Source organism: Ambystoma mexicanum, chromosome 10 (genome assembly GCF_040938575.1).
Source record: "Ambystoma mexicanum isolate Mex_15411 chromosome 10, UKY_AmexF1_1, whole genome shotgun sequence".
Classification (NCBI taxonomy): Eukaryota; Metazoa; Chordata; class Amphibia; order Caudata; family Ambystomatidae; genus Ambystoma; species Ambystoma mexicanum.
Window position 1 is genome coordinate 1,085,894,889 of NC_090932.1, and position 17,051 is coordinate 1,085,911,939.

A 17,051-nucleotide genomic window follows, 5' to 3' on the forward strand; every position below is an offset into this window, starting at 1 on the left:
TTCTTCGTGGGAAAAGAGATGTATTGCTGATGGATATTGAAATGATTAAGCTAAAACAAAAGTATGTTGGTATTCTCAAGAGGACTATTAAAGTGGGGATGGCCCTTATGATAAATGTATCCATGAAGCATGCCCATTAGTGTGGCGCCAATGCCTAATGTCCAAAGGTCAATGTCCAAAGCCAAAAGACAATACTGTTGCCAGGATTAGGTCCAACGACAACCCTCGGTAGGAGCCAATCCGGACCTACATTCCATGCATCTGTATCCTTATCAAACCAGCAGAGAGGTACAGCAGGAGTCAAAGCAAAACAAGGAGTCCAGGGGACGCAGAAAGGAATGCAGAATGGGTGGCCTGGCCAGCTCTAAATGCAGTCAAATATCCAAAGAGCCTGCATAGCGTCTCTAACACAAGTTACCAAGATACTCATAGAGCAGGAGATGTATGTGTCCACGCACACAAGCATTGATGAAGACAAAGGTACATTGTACAAATGAGCATGACCGAGTGAAAGTCAGTAAGCCACATCCTGCACTGCAATACCATACACAAAGGGTTCATATCCATAATTCATATCCATAATTGATTATTAATAGCTGACTTAATACCTAGAGGTTTCTAAGCGCAGACCCGGGGATTTCACCTGTTCTGCTCCGGGTTGTCTTGCTTCCAGGGTGAGCATGTTGCCCCTGAGCTATCCTCCCAAGGGTTCTATTGAAAGGCTGAAATGGCACTGAACACTTATTTCAGGTCACAGAACCAATACTACTTCCCTACAAGTAACATAAGGCAAAGTGACTTCTCCCAGGAGGAAAGTCCTGGAAATATCCACAGTGCCAGTCACTGGTGTTTTCATGCAGATAAATCCAAGCCATAAAGCCCAATATGTATGTCTGTAGTAAGTCGATTCCTGGGTCAAGGATCACCTCCCGCTCCTCCAAGCAGGGAGGGGTTATTTGAGCCTGTAACGCAGGTTCTCAACTAGCAAGATGATCTTTGGCAGAATAAAGTCCCCTAAAGTCAACAATCCGATCTCCCAGAAGGGAACACCAAGATGCATTATCAACCAACAAAATTGCTAAATGTTCAATAGCCAGAAGGAACATAATATTCAACTCCTGCCAAGCTGCAGTCATCCCGCACCCCTAGCTCAGCATTGTGAGATCAGGAAATATGGTCCAAATGCCAACAAAAACAAAGTGCCACAAGTAGACACCTACCCAAGCTACTTCCAATAAGGGGCGGTGCCGGGAAGTGGCAAGGACATGGCTCTCAAATGAAACACACACCCTGAAGCATTTCCCTTTTCAGAGGTAAACTGATGCTGCAGCTTTACTTTCCAAAGGGATGAGAGGTGGCGTCTCAAGGGAAACGTCTTGCCTGCCCAAGGCAGGCAAGGAGGACATAAGAGTTGCACATCTCATAATGCACAGGTGGAGAAGCCCCAGGGCCTGTGCGTCTCAGAAACACTCCTGGGAACACTACGCTTCCAGGATATGAGCCTACACAGGGAGACCTATTCAGACAAATACGAACACAGAAAGAAATGCCTCCTGGAGGTGCCCCAGAGAGGAATGCGTATGGACATAAAACACGAAAAGTCCGAACTGAGCTGGATAAAGAGCAGCACCCAGGGTCTAGAGAGGCAACTGAACCAGGGGGAAGAGACAGAACGTTTTATGGGTGCTTGGTCAGGTGTGTCATACCAAAGGAGAGCCTAATACCTTTTATATTAAAGGGTTAATGAGTCTGTCTGTTTTCAGGACATAACTCTTAGAATAACGATTGGAGTATGACAAGCGGAGGTCAGCCTGTTTTTACATCAGCTGGAGAAAAAAAAACAATCACAATTGCACAGAGACAATCGTGGGCATGCAGGGAGAGGATCTTGGGCATGTAGGGAGAGGATCATGGACATGCAGGGCGAGGATCGTGGGCATGCAGGGAGGGGACCGTGGACATGCAGGGAGAGGACCGTGTGCTTGCAGGGAGAGGATCGTGGGCATGCAGGGAGATGATCGAGGACATGCAGGGAGAGGATCTTGGGCATGCAGGGAGAGGACCGTGGGAATGCAGGGAGAGGATAAATGACATGCAGGGAGAGGATCGGGGGCGTGCACGGAGAGGACCGTGGGCATGCAGGGAGAGGATCGTGAGCATGCAGGGACAGGATCGTGGGCATGCAGGGAGAGGATCGTGGGCATGCAGGGAGAGGATCAAGTACATGCAGGGAGAGGATCATGGGCATTCAGGGAGAGGATCGTGTGCATGCAGGGAGAGGATCAAGTACATGCAGGGAGAGGATTGTGGGCATGCAGGGAGAGGATCGAGGAAATGCAGTGAGAGGATCGAGGAAATGCAGGGAGAGGATCGTGGGCATGCAGGGTGAGGATCGTGGGCATGCAGGGTGAGGATCAAGTACATGCAGGGAGAGGATCGTGGGCATGCAGGGAGAGGTTCGAGGAAATGCAGTTAGAGGATCGAGGAAATGCAGGGAGAGGATCGTGGGCATGCAGGGTGAGGATCGTGTGCATGCTGGGACAGAATCATTGGCATGCAGGGAGAGGATCTTGGGCATGCAGGGACAGGATCGTGGGCATGCAGGGACAGGATCGTGGGCATGTAGGGACAGGATCGTGGGCATGCAGGGAGAGGATCATGGGCATGCAGGGACAGGATCGAGGGCATGCAGGGTGAGGATCGAGGGCATGCAGGGTGAGGATCGAGGGCATGCAGGGAGAGGATCGAGGAAATGCAGTGAGAGGATCGTGGGCGTGCAGGGAGAGGACCGTGGGCATGCAGGGAGAAGATCGTGGGCATGCAGGGACAGGATTGTGGGCATGCAGGGACAGGATCGTGGGCATGCAGGGACAGGATCGTGGGCATGCAGGGACAGGATCGTGGGCATGCAGGGACAGGGTCGTGCGCATGCAGGGAGAGTATTGAGGACATGCAGGGACAGTATAGTGGGCATGCAGGGATGGGATCGTGGACATGCAGGGAGAGGATCAATGACATGCAGGCAGAGGATCAAGGACATACAGGGAGAGGATCAAGTACATGCAGGGAGAGGATCATGGGCATTCAGGGAAAGGATCGAGGAAATGCAGTGAGAGGATCGAGGAAATGCAGAGAGGATCGTGGCCATGCAGGGAGAAGATAGTGTACATGCAGGGAGAGGATCAAGTACATGCAGGGAGAGGATCGTGGGAATGCAAGGAGAAGATCGAGGAAATGCAGTGAGAGGACGAGGAAATGCAGGCAGAGGATCGTGGGCATGCAGGGTGAGGATCGTGTGCATGCTGGGACAGGATCGTTGGCATGCAGTTAGAGGATCGAGGGCTTGCAGGGACAGGATCGTGGGCATGCAGGGAGAGGATTGTGGGCATGCAAGGAGAGGACGTTGGGCATGGAGGGACAGGATCGGACAGGATCGTGGGCATGCAGGGAGAGGATCGTGGGCATCCAGGGATAGGGTCTTGGGCATGCAGTGAGAGGATCGAGGAGATGCAGGAAGAGGATCGTGAGCATGCAAGGAGAGTATCGAGGACATGCAGGGATAGTATCATGGGCATGCAGGGATAGGATCGTGGACATGGGGGGGGAGAGGATCAATGACATGCAGGGAGAGGATCAAGGACATGCAGGGAGAGGATCGAGGAAATGCAGGGAGAGGATTGTGTGCATGCAGGGAGAGGATCGTGGGCGTGCAGGGAGAGGACCGTGGGCATGCAGGGAGAGGATCGTGGGCATGCAGGGACAGGATTGTGGGCATGCAGGGAGAGGATCGTGGGCATGCAGGCAGGGTATTGAGGACATGCAGGGACAGTATCGTGGACATGCAGGGAGAGGATCAATGACATGCAGGCAGAGGATCAAGGACATGCAGGGAGAGGATCAAGTACATGCAGGGAGAGGATCAAGTACATGCAGGGAGAGGATCATGGGCATTCAGGGAGAGGATCGAGGAAATGCAGTGAGAGGATCGAGGAAATGCAGGGAGAGGATCGTGGGCATGCAGGGAGAGGATCGTGTGCATGCTGAGACAGGATTGTTGGCATGCAGGGAGAGGATCGTGGGCATGCAGGGACAGGATCGTGGGCATGCAGGGAGAGGATTGTGTGCATGCACGGACAGGATCGAGGGCATGCAGGGAGAGGATCATGGGCATGCAGGGAGAGGATCGAGGAAAATCAGTGAGAGGATCGAGTAAATGCAGGGAGAGGATCATGGGCGTGCAGGGAGAGGACCGTGGCCATGCAGGGAGATGATCGTGGGCATGCAGGGACAGGATCGTGGGCATGTAGGGAGAAGATTGTGGGCATGCAGGGAGAGGATCATGGGCATGCAGGGACAGGATCGTGCGCATGCAGGGAGAGTATTGAGGACATGCAGGGACAGTATCGTGGGTATGCAGGGATAGGATCATGGACATGCAGGGAGAGGATCAATGACATGCAGGCAGAGGATCAAGGCCTTGCAGGGAGAGGATCAAGTACATGCAGGGAGAGGATCATGGGCATTCAAGGAGAGGATTGAGGAAATGCAGGGAAAGAATCGTGGGCATGCAGGAAGAGAATCGTGTGCATGCAGGGAGAGGATCAAGTACATGCAGGGAGAGGATCGTGGGCATGCAGGGAGAGGATCGAGGAAATGCAGTGAGAGGATCGAGGAAATGCATGGAGAGGATCGTGGGCATGCAGGGTGAGGATCGTGTGCATGCTGGGACAGGATCGTTGGCATGCAGGGACAGGATCGTGGGCATGCAGGGACAGGATCGTGGGCATGCAGGGAGAGGATTGTGAACATGCAGGGAGAGGACGGTGGGCATGGAGGGACAGGATCGTGGGCATGCAGGGACAGAATCATGGGCATGCAGGGAGAGGATCGTGGGCATCCAGGGACAGGGTCGTGGGCATGCAGGGAAAGGATCGAGGACATGCAGGAAGAGGATCGTGAGCATGCAGGGAGAGTATCGAGGACATGGAGGGATAGTATCATAGGCATGCAGGGCGAGGATCATGGCCATGCAGTGAGATGATCAAGGAAATGCAGTGAGAGGATCGAAGAAATGCAGGGAGAGGATTGTGTGCATGCAGGGAGAGGATCGTGGGCATGCAGGTAGAGGACCATGTGCATGCAGGGAGAGGATTGTGGGCATGAGGTACCGGATCGTGGGAATGCAGAAAGAGGATCGAGGACATGCATGGAGAGGATTGTGGGCATGCAGGGTGAGGATGGAGGGTGTGCAGGTGGAGGATCGAGGACATTCAGGGAGAGGATCGAGGCCATGCATGGAGAGGGTCGGGGACATGCATGGTGAGGTTTGTGGGCATGCAGGGCAGGACCGTGGGCATGCAGGGAGAGGGCCGTAGGCATGCAGGCAGAAGACCGTGGGCATGCAGGGAGAGGATCGAGGACATGCAGGGAGAGAATCGACGAAATGCAGGGAGAGGATCGTGGGCATGCAGGATGAGGAATGAGTGCATGCAGGGAGAGGATTGTGGGCATGCAGGAAGAGCATCTTGTGCATGCAGGGAGAGGACTGTGGGCATGCAGGAAGAGCATTCTTGGGCATGCAAGGAGAGGACTGTGGGCATGCAGGGAGAGGATCGAGGACATGATGGGAGAGGATTGTGGCCATGCAGGGAGAGGATCGAGGTTATGGGAGTGTTAGTGGCCCCAGTGCTATTTATAGCTAATGTAAAATGAGCCTCTAAGTGGTAATACATTTTCTGGACTTCCTATTGATTATGTTTGTATTCCTTCTTGCTTCCCAAAGGCCTTCTGAAATGTACAGCTTTATCATGACTTGCCAACACTTCCAGCAATACTTCTAAAATAAAATATAACGTTCTACTGAGAAAACAAACTGAAATTGATCTTGCAATGTTTAAGTGAAATAATAATGTGTTTATCCAACATACAGTTGACCCATCTGAAAATCGAATGTGTTGTAGGAAGGGCAGGGTAATTTTGGGAGTGGTTTAGTGCACATACCATGGTGAATGGTACAAGGTGTGCAATGCAATATCACAAAGGGGGGAGTATTGCGTTGAGGTTATAGGTTTGGTGCATTAATCTGAGGACATTTAAGAAATGTAAAATAAAGTCTAATAAAGAATGAGTAAAGAATCATTCTAGGCAATTCATTCCATGATGAATAGTAGAAGGTGCGAGTGCGCTCATACAGTTGCCAAGTCAGTGCCAAAGCAAGTGGCTATTTTATCCAATGCCAAAAGTGCATGTAAACATGTGACAAGGCAATGCATCAACCAAGGAGAGTGTTTCGGAAGAAGGTGAAGAAGCATAGCAAACATAAAGCAGAACACTGAATTTAGAATTGCTAGATCATTAGTATTATGGTTATCTAGAATATTATCCAAGCAAAGAGGAACGATTTCCACGGAAAATAGATATTATTTTGTATTGTATTATAGTAGTCATTTATATAGCGCATTTTACCATTTGTATCACCTCAAGGAGCTTTGTTGTAGGAACGCCCTCGGGGATCGAAGTCCAGTTATGGGACAGTTCTAAGATGAGGCTTAAAATGAGTCTGTGCATTTGTCCAAGATTAGGATGTAGGAGGACTGACTAAGCTCCAGTAAGCCAGGCCACGACAGAGCGCTAGTGCAGGAGGATAGATATGTACCCCAGCTAGACTGAATGTTGTCATAGGTTGTCGTCGTATTCTAGACGTGTTGAGGCAAATCTGGTGTTTCAGTGCAAAGCAGTTATGTGACCAGCTAGACCCAATTTGACATGTTATTAGCTGCATTCTAGAATGCGTGGATGGATAGCTGTCCCGCGGTGGATAGAAGACAGGGTAGTGGAGGGGTAAGAAAGCTGTACAATGCCAGTGGAAACATTCTTTTGGCAGGTGGAGTGTTTACTCCAGGAAGGAGCAGTAAGTTACAAATGTATGAGATATGACCAATTGGCAAAATGCCTAATTTATGGGAAAAATGTACTAATGGTAAATTTGCATGCATTTTGGAGTAGGTTACTCAGCGGTGGGTAATGTATGCTTGTGAAACTCACAATGCGATGAGCAAAGTTGGGTATTCCCAGAAGCACCCCTGGAGTTGTAGTTGTACCAAGGTGGCATATAAGTGTATTTATAAAACTTAAGTTACACCTGAACACTCTATGGAAGTGTGGAAGTGAATGACCATTTATGTAAATGTGTGGAATGCATCAGAGTTTACAAATGAGTTTCATAGATTATTTTCTTTACCTTTTTGGGCTGGGTTATGATTGCTACAGAATACGTTTACAAGACCACCTATATTTAATGTAAGTTGGCATTTTTGCCAATCATGTGTACCCCACTTGGATTATCTGACAGTAGTAAATTACACCAGATTTCTTTATGAATGGCGTTTCAAGATGTAAATTGCAACTAGACATAAGTGAAATACATGGTGCTATGCAAAGTAGAATTGTTTTACCCTGAACCTCATCGAACTGCACTGGTTCCCGCTGCAAGCACGTATGATCTTCAAATCCTGCCGCTTCCTCTACAAGGGTTTTGCCCCAAAGTACCCGAGCTACCTCCAGAGATGTCATTTGAGGGTCGCCAGGGATCACACATGCGACCCCTGAGATCTCCCTTGCTACACCTAAAAAAAAGAAAAAGCTCCTGGCCTGTGGCCAGCACCATGTGCCTCTTTGTTTCTGCAGTGGCTGGCTTTCTTGTTCAGGCCTCTTGAAACAAACAGGGGTTTCACGAGTGTAACACTTTGAGCAATTACTCTAAATAAGAAAGAGTAGGAATAACAAATAATTTGTCTTTCTGGAATTCTAGACAATAATTGCTAGACCCATTAAAGGTTTTTTTCAGACACACTTCAGGGGGTGAGTCACTGATTCAGTCTGTTCTTAAACACCTCAAATTCAAAATGCAGACAAAAAGTTCCAAAACGCATTTAGAGTAGAATAGGCATCCAAATCGGACTATGTAATTTGCTTTTTGCAAGTTGCAGTTATAGCATGTTTTTATCTGCTGTTGTCTCTATTCTGATCATCACAAGATATTCCATCTCAGTGTCCTCGGCCACTTGACAAAATCCTTGTGCCTAATAGCTTGTGTGCAGTGTAGAAATGTTTGACCATAGCACATAACGTGGCCCTTGATTTCATTGTGCCACAATGAATGCTTTATTGTAATATGTCTCCTATCTCCGTGGCATACTGTTCAGGATGTTGGTTTGTATGTATGAGGTGATGAGTGTGTAGAGAACGGGATGCCGTGTGAATGCACTGCTTTCCCTGCGCTACTCTAAATTCTGTAATACACAGTTTTGAACCCTCCCGATGGTATGTTTTTCCAACCTCCTAAGCCTAAAAAGTAGATCCACGCAGGCTTGACATGTGGCCAACTTTGCACCAGACCTGCCGATGAACTGCCCTGCAGTTAAATCCAAGTTACGAGTTTAATGGTACCCACTACAGAGTGTCATTTGCTTTCTGACTTTGAGAACATTCAGACATGTAATTGCTCATTTTACTATAGCTGGTAAGATAGCTATAGCTGGTAAGATAGCTCAGTGAGTTGAGTGCTCGCTGTTGTAATGTGTGTGTGTGATCTGCAGGCTGAAGGTTCAATCCCGGCAAGGCCAACTCAGCCTTTCATCCTTCTGAGGTTGATAAGTAAGTACCAAGTGATATTATATGTATATTTGTAATATATAAAGCGATTAAGCGTAAGTGCTATATATTAACACATCATTATCATTTGGCCATGGACGTCTGCTTTCATTCACGGTAATTTGGTGATATGACCTATACACACTGATATTAACAAAACATACAGTGATCCGTTCTTGCATGAAATGTATATCACATTACAGTGATATCGAACAATGCTATGTGATGTGACTTCCTGTTTTGGCAAGGGGTGAATGGTTGTGTTCCATCGCTTCCCATGATGTCACATCAGGGTGGAGTCAAATTATATCACTTCCTATCATGTCATGAAAGGTCCAAGGTTGCTTGATGTCACTACCGCCAACCTTGGCATTTGGTGAAATGACGTCCCTGGCTACCTCACTGAGAAACATCTCCAGAGGCCTTTGAACCTCCAGAAGTAAGGACATGTGCAGACTTGAGATCCACCTGGGATAGGAAGGAAAGAACTAAAAAACAGGCCTCCTCTGTCTACGCCCCAAGATTCTGGAACCTCCTCCCCATCAACATCAGATTCATCAACTCGGTTCTATAGTTCAGAAAGGAGGTCACAAACCTCCTCTTGAATGTATTGCTCCTCTCTAACACCGAGATCCACACACCCTCCACTCTCCACCCTATCTGAGACTGGTTGATCTGTTTCCAGCCCTGGTTGCTTGTAGATCCCTTGCTGCCAAATTGACTGCCCTCCTTCTCCTGCACTGTTAGCTTCCCGCTCATATGTATCTCGGCTTCCCTCACCATGTCCATCACCAATCATTTGTACAGTTCTCTGTTGCTTCCTGAAGGTAGATCTGCGCTTAATATATACCCTAATAAGAAAAAGCACTCATAATTCTTTGTGAATCAGTCCCTTATTTTAAAGTTCCTCCTACAGCAGTAAGTGGAGCGTTCGGTTGCTCATTGAAATAGGATGAACTCTGAGTCAACATCACTAAACTAATAAATGTTTCAAAATGTGCAATGGAAGGTGTGCAAAAAATTAAAATGTTAAAGCACACGGTTAGCGGGTTAGCAGTACGTTCAGATAGTGTATGTTTAAGTGAAAGTCGAGGATATTCAATAAAACGTCGCCAATGGCAAATATGAACTGAAGTAGATGCTTTGTAAAGTATAACAGGAAATTAACCATATGGTAAGGTCAGCAGGTAAAGCAGGGAAGATGCAGGTATTTTCTGTGAAACAAAAGGCCACCATCCTTCACTTAAATGGTCCAAGCCTTTGCAACATCAATGCAGACATATCTGACTAAAGGTTGGCTTTATTCCTGAGCTTTAAAAAATGAAGATTGTTCACATACCTAGTCATTACCGCTGGTTTAAGAGGCTACTTGGCAAGGTCCCTCTCCGTGACACCCTTCTTGCTGGACTGCAGTGGTTTCACCTCCACGATTTCCACAATGGGCTGCTTGATCGATGGAGTTGATTGCCATGACATAATAGATGTATATAGAGATGGGGAAAGGGGCATGCAGGGGCAGTACAAAGGAGTGGAGGAGGGGTGGACATGCCAGAAGGAGTGGAGTTACGTGGCGGACCCCCATTATAATAAAGAAGACCTGTATTTGGCAGCAGGGAGATGTCCCTGACAAAACACTCCACTATGAAATCGTGGAGATGAAGACACTTAGAACAGTTAATATGTGATCTTACCGACCACCAAACAGAGTGGTACATAACAGAGCATACGAAACATTGAAAAACACCATATTTCTTAAAAACATTTTTATTGAGAGGGTCCCCTCCAAGCTCCCCTTTTTCCAGCCTTTTAGAGCCACCCCAACCGCATTCTGACCCATTTTAACTCCTTACCCCACTAGCCTTTATATATTGATTTAATCTTTTCAGTTTTTTTCGGTGTTATTGTCCACTCTGTTATGTACCACTTGGTTTTGTTTGCAATTAAATGACTGGATACCCATATAACCAATATCGACGAGCATTTCATGTGCGCAATGAGTGCATGAGTGCTCCATGGCGAAAATCAGATTTGGGACAGGGTGGTGGAGTGAAGAACATGGTGATTCGCTCTTCATTACTTTCTCTGGATCATCCAACGAATGGACTCAACTATTCAACAATGTCAATATGTCAACCTTAATGAACTCAGCAGCTGTTTCGTTATCCATCTCAGGCAGGCCCGGCAGCTCTTAATGTCTGTAAGCCTCCGGCTTCTGTAATAATCTGCAATTGCGTTTACCTCTAACGTCTGTACGTGCAGCATGGGTGATCCAACGATGATCGCAATGGTCCACACAAATCCTTGGGAAGAACAGAGAAGAACTGGTGAGTACCATAGTTGGCTATTGTGAAATTTAATGTTTCCAACACTATCATCATGGAAAGGACTGGAAGCTATCTAGTCTCAGGCTCAAGGGAGGCCAAACCCGTTGGCTCCTTATGACATACAGAAAGTCCCAATTGCAGTTGTATTTATGTTTTTGTAACAAGTGTGTTGTTTTCAGCATAATTAAAATAACAATGCAAGCTTTTTTGAAACGCTGCATAACTTTCATAAATGTTTAATCAACGATTCAAACTAATCTAAAATTCTAAAACAAATGAGGTTTATTGAAAGATAGTGAAATTACTTTTACACAATTCTCAAAATAAGTTGGAAGAATTTGCTGATGACAGGACTTCTGTTTGTTTGACACATTTTCCTCAGAGCAATCGCATTTAATCCACCTTATGCAGATTCTGTTGCAAGACTGTATGAAATTAGAACATGCTTTCAATGGAGGAAGAAGAAAGGAGTCTGAGTTGGGTTAAATAAAATGTTGGTTGCACAAAACATTCCACACATCTCTCCTTAAAGGAATGGTGCGCTAAGAAATATTAATTGATAAAATGATTGGCAATAGTCTAGAACATAGTTTAGACATATTTTGAATGGAAGTTCCTATTTAAACACTTTGAGAAAACGAGGCTCAAAGTGTTAACATGGGAGCATCCATTTTGTGATTTCAGGCAGCCTCCTCAGCTCTGCCCTTATGGCACTAAACAAGCAGCAAAAGCCCCCTACTGGGAGCTTTTGCTTACTGCAGCCAGAGCAGAGCTGAGGAGGCTGCCTTCACTTTCATTTTACGTTTTTGGTGCTCCCCAAGCCAAGCACAGAAAACGTAAAATGAAGGCAAAAAGCTGAGGCGCAGCAATTAAAAATGGAACGTTGTTGTATTTGTGTTTGCCGTGGTTGGAAAATCACGGAAATCATAAATACATCAACGTTGCTATTCTGACAGCGGCAGCTTTCGCGTGGATTCTCCTGGGCTCCCCCAACCCTGAGGGAGTCAAGGAGACTCCAGGCGAAAGCTGCCTCATTCAGAATAACAACGTTTTTGGATTTGTAAATACTGCAGCATTTACAAATACAAAAACGTTGTATTTCTCACTGTGGCAGCTTTCACTTGGAGTCTCCTGGTCTCCGTCAGGGTTGGGGGAGCCCAGGAGACTCCACACAAACGCTGCCGCAGTGAGAAACATTGCAGCATTTTAAAACACCTGTGTTGTCCCCGGGGAGAGAACCATGTTGTGTTTCTGCCTGCCTTGGCTTTCACTTTGGTTCTCCGGGGCTCTGAGCCGCAGAGACCCAAAATGATAGCCAAGGCAGGCAGAAACACAACACGGTTGTGTTTCAATTACACTGCGGTTTTTCTTTCTAAGTTTCTCAGGCTCCTCCGGCTCTGAGGAGCGCGAGAAAATTAGAAAGAAAAAACGCTGTGTTTTTAAACACAACAACATTGTATCTGAAGCTACCGCAAACATAAATACAACATTTCAAAAGCTGCGGTTTTATTTCTAAGTTTTCTGGGCTCCTCCAGCCCAGAAAACTTAGAAAAAAACGCAACTAGTGCTTATTTAAAAAAAAAGAAATTAGCACTTACCGAGATGCTGCTGCATCTTTCCTGCCTGCAGTCTCTGGTCTCCGTCCTCCGAGTCCGGCATCAATGAAGCAAAAGCCACCCAGTGGTAGCTTTTGTTTACTATAGCTGGCTCGCTTTTTCTTCATTATTGCCGCAAAGGCAAGCACAGGCGGCATCCATTTCACAAAATGCATGCCCCCAAGTGCTTCCCATTTTAAAGTTTGAGCTTCATTTGTTCAATACTTTACATAGGGACTTTAAAATATATATATTTTTTAGAATTTTTTTTATTATTGCTATCTTTTTGGCCAATAATATTTCTGAGCACACCATTCCTTTAAGCAGAAAAGCTGATAAGTGCCTCTTTGTGGTGAATGAAGAGCACGCCCAAGGATTTATCCCACAGCTAACTCACGGTAGGATTGTTGTCTAAATCACCTTCCTGTGGATTTACAAAAGGATGCAGCTCAAGAAATCATGGTTCCATGAGTAGGAGCCATTCTTGTGCAGGATCAGAGCATCCTTTAATCTACCTTCCCCATCCCCCGTGCAATTCTGCAGTGCTCACATCCCTGATTCTACCAGAAAAAAACATTTGTGAGGCTGTGCATGTACTCAGACATGGTTTCCTGGGGGTTGGCACCAGGTATGAGACTGGAACAGAATTATCTGCTTAAGTCCACATAATCAAGGAAAGCAGAATCGCAAGGATTGTCCCACATTGTGTAAATCCCATGCAGACCCACCCACCAAAAAGAATTGTCAGATGTGAGTGAAAAACACACACACAAATACAATCCTGGCTCACAGCTATCACGTAAGAGAGCTCTGCACCACACACACCCTGCACAATATCTCCCTGCACCATGTAGACTCAAACCTCTCTCAAGACCTACTCCAACAAGAGAAGCAAATCAGTTTGGTACCCAATGGGACTTTTTCGAGAAATCAAGCTTTTCCTACTACTCTCCAACATCAAACAACAGTGCCTAACTAGCCCTTGCCCATACTGATGGATGAATCACCATTCAAACCTGCATCCCAGACATCGACTAGTCTAGCTTAAGGCACCCTTCCATGTTTCCCTGAGCTGTACGAACGCAGCCAAGAATGGATTGGAAATCAATTAAAGCAATCAATCTGCAGACGGGTCCTCTCTAGCTAACCCACCCAATTAACAATCATGTCCCACTCATCGAATATGCACCGTCAGACCTATTGCATTTCTGTATCTCTGTTCACAGGCTTTAATTGAGGGCACAGGAAAGTCTGGCATGCCAATAAATTAGGCACTTTTGTATTAAGTCATTGCGTCTGCCCTTACCTGATCTTAAAATGCATTATTGGGAATCCATGGGTAACTGATTACTAAAGCTACCTACTGCAAAGGCTGGAACACTGTAGACAATGAAAGAACTTGTAAAGGAGAAACAGAAACTAACTTTCAAACTAAAATATTGGTAGTACTTTTCCTTTAAATCAGTGGTCTGCAGCCTGCAGCTCTCCAGATGTTTTGTACTATGATTCCCATGAACCCTCACCATTGACTATGCGGCTCAGACTGGTGAGATTTGTAGTCCAAAACATCTGGAGAGCCAAAGGTGCCACCCCCTGCTTTAAATACAATGTAATACATTATGTAACTTGCTACAAATATTGAATTAGAGGAAACAAATTATTCAAACACCAGAAATGTCCATACATGCACCCATATGGCAGAATCCAATATTGCCTGACATATTTCATAAGAATCATAATAATGCATCAAAAGACATAGCCCCATTTGCTTTACCTATGCTATACCTATGCATACACCTAATACATGCATTCCGCCTTCACCAACTGCTTTGGTCAAGTGAACACATGAATGAGGAGAAACAACCTACAAGTGAACCCTGAAAAGATGGAGACCATGATCTCGCCAGCCAACGCCACCCCACAGGCAGAAATGCCACGGCCAATAGAGATAGCTACCTGCCCTGGGACTCTGAAAGTGGTAAAACAATTAGTCAACATAGTGAACAGTAGACTTCCTCTGGAACTACAAATTAACACTGTAGTTAAGAACAGTTCCTATCACCCACGCTCAATCAGCCCAGATAATGCCTTCACTCACCTTCCAAGAGAGAATATTTTTCTTCTAATCCATGGTTTTATCAAGAATTGACTATGTCAACAGATTTGTCCTGGCATTTCAGATCACCTTACTAAGAACTTACAACACTTCCAAAACACATCTGTAAGACTATTGCGCTCTGACTCCATGGGAGTAACTCACAAGACCCGCTTTAAGATCGCTCCACTGGCTACCAGTCAAGAATATAAATATTTCAGAGCACTTGCCATCGCTCACCATGCTCTTCGGCGCAATGAAAATGAACACATCCATCCAAGGAAAGATAATCCTATATCAACTGAAGAAAGCTCTCAGAGCAAGCAATGGCGTACTCCTACAAACCCAGCAATACAACAGAGATCACCTTATGTTATGCAAACATTTATGAAAGATGTGAACTGATGTGTTATTGTTGAGACTTGGGTTAGTATGGTCCTGCAACACCATCTAACTGCTCTTCAGAAGGTTGTAAAATAAACTTGCTTTATGTACAACTCTGTACTCACTTCTGAAGTGGTGGACCTGTTTGGGTTAAGGTGATTGAAGGCCCATCCGCACATTTGGTGGGTCAGGGTAGGAGCCCAGGCATTCTGAGATGTTGGGGGTCTTCTTTCCACACCTCTCAGCTGTGGCACTTCACAACTGGGCTAGTCATCCATGCACAGTGAAAAAGAGGTCTGCGGACACCATATTGGTTAAAGGTCTGTCTGCTCCTGAGAGATGTGGTGCTGTGGCCTAGCTGTACAGGACGACTTGACGAAGCACCACATTTGAGTGCCTCATGTTCACGTGAGTGCACATTTGCGGATGTAAAGCAAGGTGGAAATAGGGGGAAAAAGGTCTTCTTTCTTTGATTTTAGTTTTTTGGTATGGGTAGATTTGGAGTGTGGGTGTGAAATTAGTTGAGGTTGTGAGGATTGGAAAAGTGGATGTTTTGATAGAGTGGCTGAATTGTTCTGTGTTGTAAGGGCCCCTGTATATATTGTCTGCTTAGTTTGTTATTTTAGGGTGTGAGGTGATACCTTACCCCACATGCCCAGTGTGAGGCGTGTCCTGAAACCCTTTAGTTTGCTTGTCTGATTGACTGGAGCCCTCAGCTGAAGGTGGAGTGGTATCTTAGGGTAAGTCCAACCGTAAATACTTTTCTGAAGTAGGCCTTGACGTTGTTTCGTATTTGTCATGCAGACAGAGATCCTCACATCGATTTTCTTGGTTAGTCAAAGTAGTGAAGGGGAACGTCCTGTACTCAGGGAAAGAAGGTTTTGTAGCAGAGAAAATCATGCTAGTGATGAAGAGAGCGAGAGCAGCAGTGCTGTAGTGAAAAGCATTGTGCCCCTCCGATGCTCGAGTGGGGGAGATATCTCTTAGATATTGGTCTGTGGAGGTCTTTCTTTTATAAGATGCTGTCTTCTGGGTACAAGTGAGAGGTATAAATGTAGTAAAGAGTGAAGTTAGGTACTTGCAGTATAGACAAGTACAGTGAATGAGTGTGAAGTACGACTAAGGATTTGGGTAAGGGTAAAAAGGGAGTTCTTGGATGAACATTTTTTGTACCGCAGGTTTGGCTCAGTATATGATTTTTTGTGAAACTATATTTTGATAACTTGGGTTGGAGTACTGAGAATCATTTGTGCCATGTGTTGCCCGGCTATAAGGCGAACATTTTAAAATATCATAGAGAATGGTTGCGGGAGAGAAAGAGAACATTGATAACATTCTTGGCCTCTTGAGGGAACCTTTGATACAGGGATATTGGAGAACCTGCATATCTTTTTAACAACAAAACAAAAGGGCTCAAAGGTCGAGATGTTAGAGAAGCCGGTCAGCATCTTGGTATTATGGAGGATGTCTGAAAAAAATGAGAAATGCCATAATGTTGAAATTGTGGGGGAGGGCCAAAAAAGGAGGGTGCAGGAATTTCTTCTGCACCGCCCCCATATGGGTGCTTTTCTTTACCACCCACAGAAGGGTACACAGACCATGGGTTCGTACCACCATTTCCCCCAGTGGTTACTCCATAGGTTGCGAGACAGACACAGGTAACACCTCCATCAGTTATGATTTCTAAGAACTGCGATTTTGAGGAATGTGGAAGGATAACTCCTTCAATGGTGAAGGCTAAAGGGAGGTTGAAAACCTATAGCGGGAAGGGGATAACTCCCCCAACTGCTAGGTTAGCAGCTAGATTAAGGGTGGAGCAGTGAGAAAGAGTGAGGCCAGTAGTGAGAAGAGCAGACGAAGGATTGAAAATGAGAGAGAATTAAGAGGTTAGGCCTGTTACTGCTATTATAGAGGATAGGCTGCGAATAGTGATAGCTGCACAAGAACAGGACAAAATGAAGTAAGCGCTAAGGCTAGAGTAGGAAGTGGAAGTTGTTAGGT

At 46.0% G+C, this 17,051-nt stretch overlaps 1 protein-coding gene across 1 annotated transcript in view; it reads right to left on the reverse strand.

Moving 5' to 3' along the window:
• The window catches only part of LOC138491998 (pyroglutamylated RF-amide peptide receptor-like), a 453,788-nt gene that overhangs the window by 65,181 nt on the left and 371,556 nt on the right, over nucleotides 1–17,051 (reverse strand). Inside the window, exon 2 of the mRNA XM_069618908.1 lies at nucleotides 10,891–10,952. Within this exon, the coding sequence (XP_069475009.1) occupies nucleotides 10,891–10,952 (62 nt within the window). The remainder of the gene's footprint in view (nucleotides 1–10,890; nucleotides 10,953–17,051) is intronic.